This window comes from Mustela erminea, chromosome 4 (assembly GCF_009829155.1).
Source record: "Mustela erminea isolate mMusErm1 chromosome 4, mMusErm1.Pri, whole genome shotgun sequence".
NCBI lineage: Eukaryota > Metazoa > Chordata > Mammalia > Carnivora > Mustelidae > Mustela > Mustela erminea.
In genome coordinates, this window is record NC_045617.1 from 75,704,646 (window position 1) to 75,721,048 (window position 16,403).

The window sequence follows — 16,403 nt, forward strand, 5'->3', positions numbered from 1 at the left end:
GACCCGGGTACAACTGATGGCAAAGAGGAATCCCAAAGGAGGAGCAGGGCTTCGGGGGTGCAGGAAGGAAGATGAGAAAAGGGAGATGTAGTTTTGAGAAGTTTAAGGTGGCTGTGGGTGGGACATGCAAGTGGAACCATGCAGGAGAGAAGTGGCGATATGATACTAATGCTGAGACGAGTGATCCAGGCTAGCGAGAAAGATTTGAAAGTCAAGAGCACAGAGGTGTTACTGAAGAGTGGATGAGAAAGGGTAGGATAGGACAAGGCAGACACCAGTGTTAGAAGATGGTAATACAAGAGAAAGCGCAAATGGAAACAAAAGGAATGACCAGGGTGTTAGGAAGAAAACAGGTGAGTATGTTGCCATTAAAACTTGACAGTAAGGGGCACCTGGGTGGCTCAGTGGGTTAAGTCTCTGCCTTCGGCTCAGGTCATGATCTCCGGGTCCTGGGATGGAGTCCCACATGGGGTTCCCTGCTGAGGAGGGAGCCTGCTTCCCTCTCTCCCTCTGCTGCTTCCCCTGCTTGTGCTCTCTCTCCCTCTCTGTCAAATCAATAAATTCTTTAAAAAACAAACAAACAAACAAACAAAAAACTTGACATTAAGTCAAATTATAGCTTTTCTTAACTCAATTTCTCTTGATTTTCTTACACGAATATGAGGCTGGATTTGGTAGCAATCCACCTCTGGACCTGGGCAAGAGTCCTCTACTTCCTCAAAACATGTAATTAAGTTTCTTCTCCTTTTTGGACTAGAAGTCTTTTGATTTTACACAATACAGATATAAATATAAAGGAAAAATAAAATAAATTTATTTAGGTTACAAATAAAATAAATGTAAACAATGTAAAAAAGTCGTGGGTGTCAGAGCCAAATGGACCTGAATTTAAATCCCACTTCCACCACTTCTCAGATATGTGATTTAAGTTATTCAATCTCTCCAACCTTGAGTTTGACTGTATAGCATTCCACTATCTGCACCATAGAAATGGAGCTATTCCTATTTTCTCAAACCCACTCTAATCAGAAAGCCAACCCCACTAGCACTAACGAAAACAGTACTGTTCATGGTGGCAAATAACCTCCTTGTTGGGGAAATCGATGGTCAATTTCAACCCTCATCCTGCTGAAATTACCAGAAGCATTAGACAAAGATGATTACTCCTTCCTTTTTAAAACACCATATTGGTTTGCTTCTGGGTAACCATTCTACCTTGGTTCTCTTCTTGCCTAACTGGCCCACTTCCTTTTAGACTCCTTCCTGGTTCCTTCACATGTCCGGGGTTCCATATTAGTCTTGTACCCAGACTCAGCCCTCCTTCTCTAGCTACTATCATTCCCCAGGTGAACTCATCTAGTCTCATGGCTTTAAATACCATCTACATGCCCCAAGTGTTCAACTGTGTATCTGAACGTGTATCTTTTGTTCAGATCTCTCTTCTGAATACCAGACGCCAAATACCTACTCAACACCCCACATGAATGTCTAAACAGCTTTTCAAACTTCGCACGACTCCTGATTCTCCGTAAATCTAGTCCTCCTACCGTAGTCCTCATCATATTAAATGGCAACCCCATTCTTCTAATTGCTTTCGCTCAAAACCTGAGTCATCTTTGGCTCCTTTTCTCTTATCCCACACTCAATCATCAGCAAATTCTGTCAGCTCTATTTTCACAGTATATTCAAACTTCAACCAGCTCAAGTCATATTCACCTCTATCACCCTACTCTGAATGTGGTATTACTGCCATAGTATTCTGCCTTTTTAACTTCCATTCTTGACTCCTATAGTATATTCCCTACAAGAGTCATAGTAAATCTCTTTTAAAGGTTGAATTATATCTCGTTAGCTCAAAAATCTTCTTAAGTGCCTTATCTCACTCAAAGGAAATGCAAATTCTCTATGGTCCTAAAGCCTTCTCTGACCAGCTTTCCCACTTCTGCTGTTTTCTTCTTATCACTCCCCATCTCATTCCCTATGCTTCAGCCACATGGATCCCTTTCCCATTCTTGGACCACCCCCAAGCATGTGCTGGTCTCTGGAACTTTATACTGGTTCCTCAAATATCCTCATGATTTGTTCCCTTTCTGCCATCATAAAGATCTCTACTCAAAGGTCACCTTGTAAAACCCTCCCTGACAACTACCCCCCCCATTGTAAATATATGAAGAACAACATTCTCCCCACTATTTATTTTCACCCTCCTATTGTCTCTTTCTCCATAGCCCTTAACTCTTAATATACTAAGTCATTTATTTCTTTTATTCTCTATCTCCCCCTAGTATATAAAGTCCATGAAGCCAGGGACTTTCTGTTTTAGTTCTGTGAATCCCCAAAACCTACAACAGTGCTTGGTATATAGTATTTAATATATAAGTGAATTAAAATTAAATAATAAAATATGTATAAAGTGTTTAAAATATAGATGTTCAATAAATGGTTGTTCTTGTTATTTGTGGAAACTTAAAAACGCCAAGGGTGATTATCCCAAAATTGATGAGGCAAATAAAGTGGAAAGAGAATTATTTTCCTGTAGACACTGAATTTTTATTTTAAAAATTGATTTAATAATTTAATAAATAATTTTATTAAATTAAATAATTTTATTAAATTAAAATCAATAATTATAATAAATAAATAAAATTTAATAATTTGATTTAGGAAGGTTCATTTAGTTTCTCATATGAAAATAATCTGACAAAGTGAATTTGAAAAAATTAAATGAACTTTAAAAATATTATAAACTTGAAGATTTGCCATAATGTCATGAATGTTCCGAAACAAACTTAGGAAAATTATGTTTTCTTTAAAGTAAAGGTAACATATTTTGGAAGGAGAAAGCTATTTAACAATATTCTATTTCCAACACTTAGAAATAAATAATGGGTGAAATATGTATATTAAGAAATATGTATATTAAGAAATAAATAATGGGTGAATTTAATACTCTGGATTAAACATAATAGGAGGAATTATAATGTGTTTACTATATGGTAAGCTGGTATTCCCAAACTGGTTTAATAAAATCCTCCCCAAAAAGTAAGAAGAGAAAAAGGGACCCACAGTTGTCTGGCAACTTCAAAGCTTACCACCAAATAAAGCTGAGAAAAAACACTGAGCATTATTTAGAAGGCTTTAAGATGGCTCCTTAAGGGAATTTAATGCATTTATAGAGTATCTCATGGTTCTTGGCCTACTGGTACCCAGGAGATGTTTGTTATATGCATAAAGGGTACACTAATACATGAATACATTAATTATAAGAAATTACCACTCAGGTGTCTGTCGGCAGTGCCCACGACAGACTTATAATAAGAAGCTGGGAGAGGGCGCCTGGGTGGCTCAGTGGGTTAAGCCGCTGCCTTCGGCTCAGGTCATGATCTCAGGGTCCTGGGATCGAGGCCCGCATCGGGCTCTCTGCTCAGCAGGGAGTCGGCTTCCTCCTCTCTCTCTGCCTGCCTCTCTGCCTGCTTGTGATCTCTCTCTGTCAAATAAATAAATTAAAACTTAAAAAAAAAAAAAAAAAAAAAAAAAGAAGCTGGGAGCTTAAGTCCTAATGTTCTTCTTTTTCTCTCTCTCACATCAAGAGTAAAGAAGAGCCTTCCTATAAATGCTGAGCTCTTCTCTAGAAAGGAAAAGAAAATAGCCCTACTCTAAAGGTTTCAGCTGACGCTTTGGGTAAGTAGTACTATGTGTCATGTCATTTGAGATCTCGGGCCGTGGAGTACAATGGCGCGATCCTCACAGCCCCGGCTGCAAACAGCTGGAAGAAGCAGGAAGGGAAAAAGCCAGGCGGCCCACGGACCAGGTCCCACTGGCGTGCAGCACAGCCCTTAATAGGAGATTCCTCTGCAGAAAGCAGATGCCAGTTAAAGTCAGATTTTGAGAGGTAAGAGAAAAAAAGAGACTATTAAAGAGAAATGAAGAAGTTATGAGAGACATTATTAAAGAGACAGAAGAGAGAAATGAGGGCTTGAGTCAGAGACGTGTGAAAGCGAATGTTACCGCACCCTTCAAATCTACCTGTGAGCACACACAAGCAAATTCTGTGCACAAAAGCCTAGGCTGACACGGGCCCTATGTGTAACATTTAACAGATTTCAGTCTCATTATTCTTCCCATGTTCAGGACTATCAAAATCACAATTTACAGGATCTGTAAATTCACCTTTGTGAAGGTGGCTGCATTCTAACGCCATCTTGAGCACGTTACTTTCTAAAAATATACAGGCTGATTTAAGATTTAAAGGGAAAAAAGTAGGTTACACTTGTACCCATAAAGGTCTGCATGACTCAGAGTTTAATAATAGGATACATAAGATGTCACCCTTAGGTCACTGATTCTAGGGTGACTATAGTAGACTGCCATTTTAAGACATCACCATCTAGCAGCTGTTTTGTTCACAATCTGTAGAAGAAATGTGTTGCTTGTCTCTATTAATACTCATTTGACAGGTGTATACATTCCAACTCAAATACATCTGCCAATTGGGAGCCCTTTGAAGCTGAGTGATGAAAGCCACGACAGCTGGTACCTTGAGACAGTCCTTAGGATGCCCAATTCTCTCCTTTATCTAAAGAGCTAAATATTAATACTTCATATTATAGCAGATTTTCCTGTCTATAACCCAAATCACAAGGCAAAGATATCAATGGAGGATTTTTGAAAAAGCACAATATCATTCTCTGAGACAAAGGCAACAATCTTTCCTCTTAAGAAGATGAGGCAGAGGCCAAACCAGCTGAGAAGGTCAACATTCACAAGAGCTCAGTGATCTGCAGGAGACTGCAGACGTCCCTGGGACTCTGTGCTCTCGCCAGAGGTCACAGGGAAATACTTCTAAAAGGTATATACTGACAATTTATGTACCCAGGCAATATAAACTAATGTAGCTTCCACTAGGTCATGGTGCTCTCAAGCTTCTGAGTCAACACCTATGTAGTGCCAAAGATGATAATTTAGCCATTTAGCCCTTCACCATGGCAAGTGAAAAGTGGATGGTGTATTACTGCACGGTAAAGTCATTCCACTAAGGGAGTTTCCTGCAGCCCATCATGGTGGTGGTGGGAGAAGAATTATGTTTTGAAAAATAAGGCTATTATTTCTAAATCACAGTATGTAAGTATTTAAGTCACGGCTTAATCTACTTTTTCAGTACTGAAATAGTGCCCACATATACTCATCGGCCCTTGTTACATCTTGAGCCCATGGTGGCTCAAGGAAATAAGACATCATCTGAAAATCCGTGTTCTTACCTTCCAAGCTTGTACCTTCCTGCAAAGAACCCAGCATCTCCTTTTAGAAGAACGTTAATTTAACCAGGCCATATCCCAACTCATATTAAGTATGAATTTTTAATGTTTATATAAAATGCCTAATAGAGGCTCTCCTTTATTTTCTTTAATGATGTTAAACAATGTGATATTTGACACGAATTCAAAGAATGGTGGAAAATGTCACTAATAACTTTTTCTTTCAAATACGTCATTTTATCTTAAAAGGTCTTAAGAGCAGTGCAAGTTCAGGCTTCATAGATTTTAGTCTGTCAAACCTAAGAAAGCTTATAAAATGAGAAAGAAAGCACTCACTGTGCCCTTTTGAACTGACTCAGGAAGGCAACAAAACAACTCTGTAGTTTGATTTTGTTTTGCTTTAGAGCTGGTATGTCATTGGAGATCATGGCCTGCGACTCTATTTCACTGATGAGGAAATTAAGGCAGAAGAGAGGTTAAGTGACATGGAAACACACACCTTTTGAATTAACGTAGACCAGAAATATTACAACCACAGGCCTACATTATTCAACTAACTGAAAAAAAAAAAAAAGCCATTTTCATTTAAACTAAAAGTGTGTCTAAAAAAAAATCTTTAATTCTAAGTTTAATAGCAAACTTAGCTGACCTATTCTTTCTGTCCACTGTAAGACTTTGTCTTTTGTCTTAAACCTAAGAAGCTCAGAGTAGAATTTAGTGCCCAAGCAGAATACCACTTTCTGGCCATGGTTACCTTACTTGGGATAATCGCATCCTCTCTGTCCCTCAGGTCTTCCTAAATTCAATAACTATTAATTGAGCATCTATGCTCTATGTTCTATGTTCTATGTCCAACAGCATTCTAGGTGCTAAAGATACAGCAGTGAACAAATCCTGTGAAAATTCCTCTCCGGGGAGATAAATTTTTTTAATGTATAACCAAGTATAACCAAGTGGGTTAACGCTATGAAGAAAATAAAAAGCAGAACAGGAGATCAGAGTGTGGAGTGAGGCTACACTTTAAAAGGAGTGGCCAGTGAAGGCCATTTGGATGACATTTGCATAGAGATCTGAAAGAGAGAAGGGGGAGGAGTGAGCAAGCAAAGGGAAAGGTCTCTAGGGGGATATTCCAGGCACCAGGAACAACAAATACAAGAGCCCTGAGGTAGAAGTATGCCTGGCCTGCCTGACTCATAATTTTCTTATTTATTATTTTAAATAAAGTATGTTTTTTCTTCACTGAAAGTTCTGTCCAATACTGTGGTACATTCATGCCATCATAATTACTACAGACAAGCTTCAGATCCAGTTCTGAGGAGGTTTTTAGTGGTTCTGTACGATACGACACTGCATGCACCCTGCCACCCTTCCGCTCCCCATTCCTTCTCTTCTCCCTTAGAGATCCAAATAATTGACTTCCTAAAACTAACTTAATCTGCTTTGGGGAAAGGGCTTACCTTAATTCAGGAAATCAAACTGCAATGCAGAATACCCCAACCCATAGGACTACCTCCCTTGAACTTCTAAACCCACTGAATGTGTATCTAGCCTTTAAGGATTGTGACTTGTTTACATCACATCTCATTATACACTACCTTGTATCGTTCCTGTGTACACATCTGTTCTCCCAGTCACTTCCTGGGAGCAGGGCCCATATTTTGGGAATGTATGAATCCCACCACAGGGATCTGCACCCGGATGGCACCAACATCTGTTTGCCGGTGATGTCATAGAAACTACCACAATGAGAGCAGACATTCCTCCAGTTTTAAGTATCTGTTTGTGGATAAACCATAAAAGAGACATCAGTCTCTTACAGGCGTTTGGATAATCTCAACCATCTTGGCCAAGTTAGTGTTTGTGTAACATTCCATTCTGTCCAAGTTTCCCTTTGCATTTCTGGTTGGGCAGAGCACACACTTTCAGTCTAGACACCAGCACGGATTACCCACCAAACACAGAAGAACTGCACCGTGTGGCATCCTGTTCCGTTCACTTGAGCCAATGTTATTAAACACTCTTAACGGGAAAGGGACTCGACAGAAAACTATCAAACCCCAACCACACTGTCTGGCAAAACAAACACATACATAAGGAGCAACTTCTGTGAATCCAAGACACACAGGAGTATTTTTAAAGTATAGAAGCAGTGGCCTGAAGGGTGAGGTAAGACTTCACGGAAAAAAGCTGGCATCTGAACAGCCAGGGTTTTGAAAGACGACTAGGCCTACGACAGTCAAACAGGGGATCAAAGGGCATTCCAGATTGTGCACAACACTCACAGAAACAAAACAGACTGCACACTGCTGGAAGAACTCATTCACCATCAGTGAAGGAAAGCTGCTCTGTTGCACTCTTAAGCTTTCCAAGAAAAAAAAACAAGCTTTCCAATAGGGAGCTGAAGAAGAAAGTTCCACCAGGGCTTTTTTTGTTAAACCTCTTAGCCTTGCTTTGCTTTGTTTTGCTCTGTTTTGTCCCCTCCTAAAGAAATAAAGTACTGTGCTGGCATAAAACTTCGGTGAGGAAAAGCACTTCAGCTTTACAGCAGAATAAGTAAACTGCTAAGTGGGCAAGGGCCAAGGAGTGAATAAATGAATGAATGAATAAGTGAATGAACGAAAACATAAATAAAACTTTTCTGGAATATATAAATAGAGCAAAACTAAAAATTCAGTCCTCGGGGACCTGAAATATTAATTCCAACCCTTCTCTTCACCCACTCGATAGGTATTTACAGTATTTGGTGCCCACCAGTTGTTAGTTTCTGGAAGACCAGGCCCACGAGGCACTCTCATTGCCCTCTTGCTTGAGCTCTTGCTTGCAGTTTAGTCAAAGAAAGCAGCAGAGGACAATACATTGTAGCCGGTTCCCTCCACTGAAGCCCGAAGCTCATGCAGAGTTAGATTCCAGTTAAGTGAAACAGTGAGGTCAACACAAATAATATTACAACGACAAACAACTATGAGATGTGAGAAGCTGTCTGACAGTGGTCCTTGATAAGGCTGTCCCATCACCTCTTCCTGTGAGCTGGGAGCAGGCATTTGAAACGCTGAACCAGGGGGACAGAAGAAGGGACAGAAGGGGGAAAGTTACCTGGGAGCTCAGGTAGACTTTGAGGCACTCCTCACACACGGCCTTCTTGCAGCAGGGCAAGGGCTTGATGGGTTTGTCTTCCAGGCACACCCGGCACATCAGCACCATGAGGGGCACGTAGGGATCCCCTACCCCACCCAGGTCAGAGTAGGGTGGAGCTCCCAACAGGCTGGGCACGGAGAACGGCTCTGGCGCCAGGTAGAACTCCAGCTCGATGCTGCCGCCGTCGGGGGTCAGAGGGTCTGTGGGGAGGGACAGCCGGGGGCTGGGGAAAGAGGAGGGGGTGCTGGGAGCGTTCGTCACCGGCGGAGCCCGAGGTGAAGACGCGGGCGGCGAGAGCTGCTCCGCGGTGGGGGCCTCGGGCAGGTCATTCTCCACGCAGAACACCGAGCAAAAAACTTGTCTCTTGCCGGGGACTGGGCGCCGCTGACCCAGCACGTCCAGGACCAGTCCGTCCGCGGCCCCGACGCGGGTCCTGGGCTCCCGCTCCTCGCCTGGGGGCGCGTCCCGCAGTTCATCCCCTCCCTCGTTTCGGTCCCCAGCTTCTTCCTCTTCCAGCCGCTGTTGCAAAGTCTGGGGGTTGAGGGGCCCGGTAAGTGTCAGTCCCGCGGGCTGCCCGGGCGCTCGGCTCCTCCTCCCGTCCGGGCCCCACCGGCTCTTCTCGGGCTCCGGGGCGCTCGTGTCCGCGCAGCCCGAGTCGCTTCCGCAGCCACCGCCGCTCGAGGCGGCGTGCGGCCCGGACTCCCCGGCGCTGTCCCCCCGCGGCCTCGGGGGCTCGGGGTGGCCCGTAGCGCCGCCAGCGGGGGCCCGCGCCTCTTGGGGCCCGCCGCCGCTCACCGTGCTCTGCTCCTCGCCCATCGCCGCCGGCGGCCCGCGCCGCCGCTGCCCATCCAGACGCCGGGACCCCCACCCGGCGCCGGCGGGCAGCGGGGGCAGCGGCTCGGCTCGACTCGCGGCTCCGCTTCTGCTTCCGGGTCCCTCCTCCGGGGCTGGGACTCCCCGAGCTCCCTCCGGGGAGCCCGTGCTCCCGGGCCGCGGCAGGCGGAGAGCCCGGCCCGCTCCGCTGCTCCTCCTCCTCGTCCTCCGGCGCGGGCGGGGACCGCCTCTGGGGCGCCGAGGGCCGCTCGCTCCGGGCGCCGGCGCGCCCGCCCCTCATGCAGGTCGGGGCGGTGCCGTGGCCCCCGCGTGCCTCCGGGCGGGGCAGAGGGTCCGGGGAAGGGAGGCGGCCGTCAGTCCCGCGCCATCGCGGGTTCCAGCTGCGGGCCGCGCGGGACGGGCGGCCGGAGGGCGCTGGTCGAAGGGTCCAGGGGCCTGTGGCGCCGCCGCGGCGCGCACCGGGAGGTGCAGCCGGAGCGCGAGCGAGCCACGGCGGCCCCTGGGGGAGAGGCCGGAGCAGGCGACCTCCCTCTGCTCCTGCTTCACCTAGAGCCCTCCTCGCTGCCCCTCACCCCACCCCCTTGGCGCACACCTCCCCACACGTACACACGCGCGCAGACACCCGCGCACTCACACGCACACCCGAGTGGGTGTGATCTAAGAGCCGAGATGCGCTCTCGCGCCCGGAGTTCACACTCGACCTCAACAAAATCCTTCAGGCTACGCACCAAGTAGAACTTCGTACAAAATCACCGTATACTCAGAGCAGATACTAGAAAACACGGGCCACTTAAGATTGTGGTTTCTCTTGGATCCATCGAATTTTAAATTCACCAGAGAGGGAGTTCAAAGAAATAACGCCAGGAATTGTTCGTTAAAAGTGTTGCATGTACTAACTCTGTTTTCTGCCTTTGCGGGTAGGAAGGATCTTTGGAACTCAAAAATAAGCCAAACGTACTTTTAACCTACTCCTTCAACTGGAGCGCTTTTGAAGTCTGACAAATAGCTAATTTAAGATTTATCTTGTTCCCTCCTCTTAAGTGTTCTCTTAGGAACTTTTTTTTTTTAACCCTTTAAATAATACAAAAAAGATAACAGGAGGTAGTAAGATGGCCTGGCCTAATTAATAAACTAGATCATTGGTGGGAATCATGAGGAGTTAGTCACATTAGCATAACCGTATTTATCCTCCAAACTGTTTCCAAGACAACAATTGCATTTGAGCCAGAATTTAATTATGTGTTAATCTATCTTTATTTTACAGGAAGTATTAGTCACCCAGACTGGTCTGTTTTAGTTCCCTAAAGCCAATGAAAACATTTTGGGGAAGCCAACCCTTGTTTTTGCATCTTGAAAGCGAATTCAATTTACACATTCATATAATAGGAAGGAGTTGTGAAGTGTGTAGCATTATTTTATCTTGAAGTTGTTATTGGTTTGTTCTAAAATATTTTCCAAATCAGTTACAAATGCTAGAAAGGCAGCTAACTATGCAATACTTTAAGAAAGCAGCCCAACATCCAAGCACATTTCTATCCTTTGTGTCTGACACTCAGTTGCACCCTAGAGGGATGAATCCAATCAATCAGTCGAAATGCCACCTCGTTTAACAGTCTGACCCAAGAATGAAGAATTGTTATTTGGAAGAATAAATGCTATTCAAGGGCTTTTTTTTTTTTCTTCTCTCATTTTAGCTAATTAGTTTCCTATTAACTGCTATTTTCTCCAAATGATACCTCTACTGTTTAATGTTCTAAAGACAGGGACAAGAAGCCTACATGTATTGTGCTTTTGGTGTTTGCCATCTCATAACTATTCCTCTATTCTTTCAAAAGAGATATAAAAGTAATCTGTGCTTTCCAGGTGACAGCAGGCTAAAAGTAAGACTACAGTAACAATAATGAATACAAAAATGTATAAATCCACAACGTCTATAGGATCAAATGCCTTAAGGTCCTCACATAGTTTTGGGACCCCCATCCTGATGCATGTTTGTCATAGGTGTTCAAAGCACTTGTTCTTGCAGTGCCCACCACCTTGGTCCTTATCCCCCCAAGCTTCCGTTCACTGATGGTAGCTTTCCTTGCCACTGAACCAACTAGAAGTCGCTGTTAGAAATCCTGAAGACTCCCCAAAACTCTCAGCCCTTCTCCTTGCCATGACTTCAGTCACCCTCCAGACAGACTCAGACTTGCCTAAATCCTGGGCTCAGCCTCGCTGGTGTTCAGTCTGGGACCCTGGCAACATGAAAATGAGTTAAAATGCAGTTAAAATTTCGGTCAGACCATCATTTTCCCCTGAAATGAAATGCTTGAAGCACCTATAATGATTGTGATGACAGGATTCACTTTTTAAAAAGGATTGGTTGAAAATATACTTGCCACAGCATAAATTTCACTTATCTACCACAAGCTTCATATTCTCAAAACCCAGACCATCTGCTCCACATCAGGCTGTTTATAGCTGTTAGTACAACATAAGCACGATTTGCCACTACCAGTTTGAACACTCAGTATTTTCTAATCGTCAGTGAGCTAGGCACCTTCCTTAAAATCAAGACCAGCATTGGGAGACAATGTCAAGTTTGAGAATTAACATAGTTAGCTGGCTTAGATAGTTATTACTTTTCTTACTCTGGCCTTTAAACATGACTTATTTTTAGTGCCCTTAAGGATTTTTATTCAGACATTAATTTGAACATTAAAAAGCCTAGGTTTATTAACTTATTAGAAAAATGTTATGAGATATAAGAAAAGGTGAATCATTTTAATTTTACACATTCAAGGTAAAACTAATTTCTTCATGCCTATTGTGGAGAAGAAATGCATAACATTTAAATACCGTAAAGGAATTATACAGCAAATGCCAGACTTGTTTTTCTACCAGTCTTTCAACTATCCGAACAGGCAAAAAGAAACACAAATCATTTAATTTTAAAAGCGAATTCATTTCCTGGGGCACTTGGGTGACACAGTCATTTAAGCATCCAACTCTTGATTTTGGCTCAGATGGTGATCTCAGGGTCCTGTGATTGAGCCCACACTCAGCGTGGAGTCTGCTTAAGACTCTCCCTCTCCCTCTACGCCCAACACCATGCACAATCTCTCTTGAATAAATAAATAAATCTTAAGAAAAAATTCATTTCCTGAAGGCAAAGGAACAGAATGGAATGCTCTTCTAGGTCTGCTTCTGAAAGACACAGTGGGAATTTTGTCCTCCCTTTCCTGTTCTCCCTTCTTCATCCATGGAGGAAGAGAAACTGCAACATTTTTTTTTTAATAAAGATTTTATTTATTTATTTATTTGACAGAGAGAGAAATCACAAGTGGGAGGAGAGTCAGGCAGAGAGAGAGAGAAGCAGGCTCTCGCTGAGCAAAGAGCCCGATGCGGGGCTCGATCCCAGGACACTGAGATCATGACCTGAGCCGAAGGCAGCGGCTTAATCCACTGAGCCACCCAGGCACCCCGAGAAACTGCAACATTAAAGGAAAAGGCATCAAGAAGAAAAGAAAGGGACTCAATTTTTTCCCCTTTCTTTTTCCACCTTAATTCCCTAAATCCAAATAGTAGGCTTTTATAAGATAAAGTTAAAAATAAAATAAAACAGTGTATTCCTTCAACTTACAAAATAAAAGCCTAAATGCTTGGAATATAGAGGAAACCAAGAATGAAAAGGACGACAAGGAGGTGAGGAAAGGAGGAAAGGGAGGAAAGAAAAAAGGAAGAAAGGAAGGGAGGAGGGAGGGAAGGCAGGCAGGAAGAAATGAGGGGAAGAACTTTAGTTATTATTACCCAAAATAACTACTTACACTACTTTACCATATTGAGATATTTTGTTCTAGTGTTAGCATCTGTGTGTGTAAAAATATATTAAATGATAAATTCTTTTTTTTTCTGCCTTTTTAAACTTAGTAATATATTCTGAATATTTTCTTTCTTTTTTTTTTTTTAGGACTTTATTTATTTATTTGTCAGAGAGAGAGAGAGAGAGCACAAGCAGAGAGAATGGCAGGCAGTGGGAGAAGTAGGCTCCCTGCTGAGCAAGGATCCCTATGTGGAGCTTGATCCCAGGACCGTGGGATCATTGACCTGAGCTGAAGGCAGATGCTTAACCCACTGAGCCATCCAGGTGTCCCTGAATATTGTCCATGTAATTAACCCTCTTCCGTGGTCCCTCCCCCTGGTCACAAACTCTCTCTCTCTCTCTCTCTCTCAAATAAGTAAATAAATCTTTCAAAAATCTTTAAAAGATATATAACATTTAATATATGTTAGTATTTCTTATTTATACTAACATATAACCTTTATAACATTCCTAATACACCATAACATAAAGTCCTAAAAATTAAATTGCTGCAGAAAAGAGTAGATTTTTTCAGAGGGTGCTCTTGGCGCATATTACCACAGAAACTTAGCACCAATTTATAGTTCCATCAATAGTGAGGCTATGAGGGTCTATTCTCCTAACCATTCTAAGGAGATTTTTTAAAATTCAAAATGCTGTAAATAACATCTTGCTTTTTAATTAATGAGTACATTCTTTTAAATAAAAAGAGGTGAGATCAAATATTAACTGTGGATTCCCCTTTGGATATTTACAATTCAGCACTACATTGATATGATTCTCTATTCCTGAAGTTATGGTTCTGACAGCTTCCTTTCCTCGTCTTATTTTTGAATTTCCTCTTTGCCTCTTCCAGGGACAACAGTGGTCTAAAAATGTTCAGAGATAGACTCAGTAATAATTAATACTTCTAAATCCATAATACCAATCTCTCATTTCCAAAACACAGATTCATTTATTTGAGTGCACAAACTCATTCCCAAATGAGTACTGTGCCAAGAAAATCCCATCTCTCAACTCACACTGTGGAAACTCTTTAAATTAAGACAAAAAGAGGTCCACTAACAGTATAAACTTGACCCTTCCTGGACAGAGAACCAGTTCCCGCCACACTGAGGAAACACCAAGACCCTGTGGTTTTAAGGCAACTCAAACTTTCCACTATTATGGCTCTGGTTTACCAGAAAGATGTCAGCCCAGGCTCTGCATTTAGAAATCCCCAATCTCCTCTTCCCAAGGCACACAGTGACATGAATAGAGAGGCAGGTTCTCTCTGTCCGCCAGCTTCTCTTTCTAAAAAGGGTATCAAGTCACAGCATTCTCCTGACAGGCTTTGTTTATAGCAGAAGTCAGAAAAATTTACAGCCTGGCTCCTCCCTGGCCCTGAGACTGGAATTCTTCATTGGTTCAGTAAGCAAGAGCAAGATAAATCTCTCTCTCCCAGTACCATCGTTGCTAGGTAATTCACAGTGAAGGAAATAATTTTGTTCAAACGAAAGGATAATCAAGCATCAAAGTAACAGAGCTGAAGATGCACTTGTACAAAGCAACACTTGTAGTTCTGAAGAGCAGAGATTTTCTTAGCAGGAGGAAATCTCTTCCCTGGAAGAAGTAAAGGGTAATACTGAGATTTGTTTAGACAATGGGAAGTGCTTACAAAACTATGTTAAGTGAATAAAGTCAAAAAAATGTAATGTGTGATATGACTACAACTATGGAGGCATGTATATCATAAAATAAGGACAAAAATAATAGTACTTATTGTATAAGGTTTTTGTTGTTATAATTCTCTTCTTCCTAAAATTTCCAAATACTGTTGCTTTTAGATTGGGCAAGAGAGAAAAAGAAGACTTTAAAAAATTTTTTTAAAGAGTGAAATAGCTTCATCCTAATGAACAGAGAAATTGGCTTGGTGTTAATAGATGTTATTTGCATGTACACTTGTGACAGGGAAGGGAGGCAAGTTTTCCTATTTGTGTCACGATTCAATTTAAGAGACACTTTCTGAACGTCTATTAGATCCTATGTCAAGCTCTGGGAAATACAGTTTAATAATTTGTTCAATAGACAAAAAATCCTTTCCCCAAGTTGTCCTTTATTATTAACTTTAAATCATCTCTGAAACACTTTAAACTGTCCAGAGCATATCTTGCCTGTATATGGAAGCCCAGTTCCTGGCATTCGACACATATTTACTTTTCAACAAACCATTTTTAAAGGACAAAGACAATGACAAAATAGTCTTCTATAGTGACTTAAGCAGTATATGGAACTATGGTTCTGAAATTATGTGCCAAGTTGCCCGGAGGCACAGCAGCAACCTCCTAGGGACACCGTGGAATTTTTAAAGTTCTTGGGGCACCTAGCTGGCTCAGTTGGTGGAGCATGAGATTATTGATCCCAGGGTCATGAGTTTGAGCGCCACATTGGGGGTAGAGATTACTTTAAAAAAATAAAGGAAAATAAAATTCTTCAGGGTATCACAGCATCGCCTCTTGAACACCATGCAAATTACTACTGTTAAGTTGTTTGGACCTAATTGCTATTAGGGATTTCTTTTTGCCTAAAGAGCACCATGAAAAATAACTGAGACACACTGGTGCCAAAAACTTAAAAAGCTTGCAAGCTCAGATAGGCATGGAGCAGAAAACAACAGCATAAGCACCTTAAGCTCTTAGAAACTTAAACTTTAAATTTACAAGAGACACTTAGGTAGTAAAGGATTAACCTGGCCTAAAGAAAGGTCCTTGCCCCCAGTTCCTAGGAGTAACCTTTCCGTGCTGGCTGCAGGAAATGAGTCTCTTTGTTTACCTGGAGTCCTGAGGCCATGCCACATAGTCTATGTGAACCGTGTTACTGATGGTGGAGGTCTTGGGTCGTGTGATATCAATTGGACCTCTGGAGGGGCTGGGAACTAAGGTTAATCACATGGGTGGTTAGCCATGTGTACATTGCTGACTTCCAGCAAAAACCCTGGACACCAAGACTTGGTGGGCTTTCGTGGTTGGCAGTATTCCATTTATGTTGTCACACGTGGTTGCTGGGAGAAATAAGCACTGTTCACACAGTTCTCCTGGGAGAGGACGGCTGGTGGCTTCATGCCTGGTCTCTCCTGAAGTGTGCCTTGTATAGGTTTTCCTGTTGCTAATTGTAGTCTGTGTCCTCTCGCTCTAATAAACCTTTACTGTGAATAGACATGTTTGCTGTGTATTGAAAGTCCTTCCAGAGAGTCAGTAAAACTGAAGGTGATCTTGGGAACTTCCTGAACTACACAACTACAAAAATGGAAATACATTAATTTTTATAGGTTTTCATTTTCCCTATTTTCTCAAGCA

At 42.6% G+C, this 16,403-nt stretch overlaps 1 protein-coding gene across 1 annotated transcript in view; it reads right to left on the reverse strand.

Annotated features, from left to right (window-relative positions):
- Positions 1-9,312, reverse strand: part of RNF217 (ring finger protein 217) — a 140,609-nt gene extending 131,297 nt beyond the window's left edge. Inside the window, exon 1 of the mRNA XM_032339648.1 lies at positions 8,349-9,312. Within this exon, the coding sequence (XP_032195539.1) occupies positions 8,349-9,206 (858 nt within the window). The 5' untranslated portion in view covers positions 9,207-9,312. The remainder of the gene's footprint in view (positions 1-8,348) is intronic.
- Positions 9,313-16,403: the final 7,091 nt, after the last annotated feature.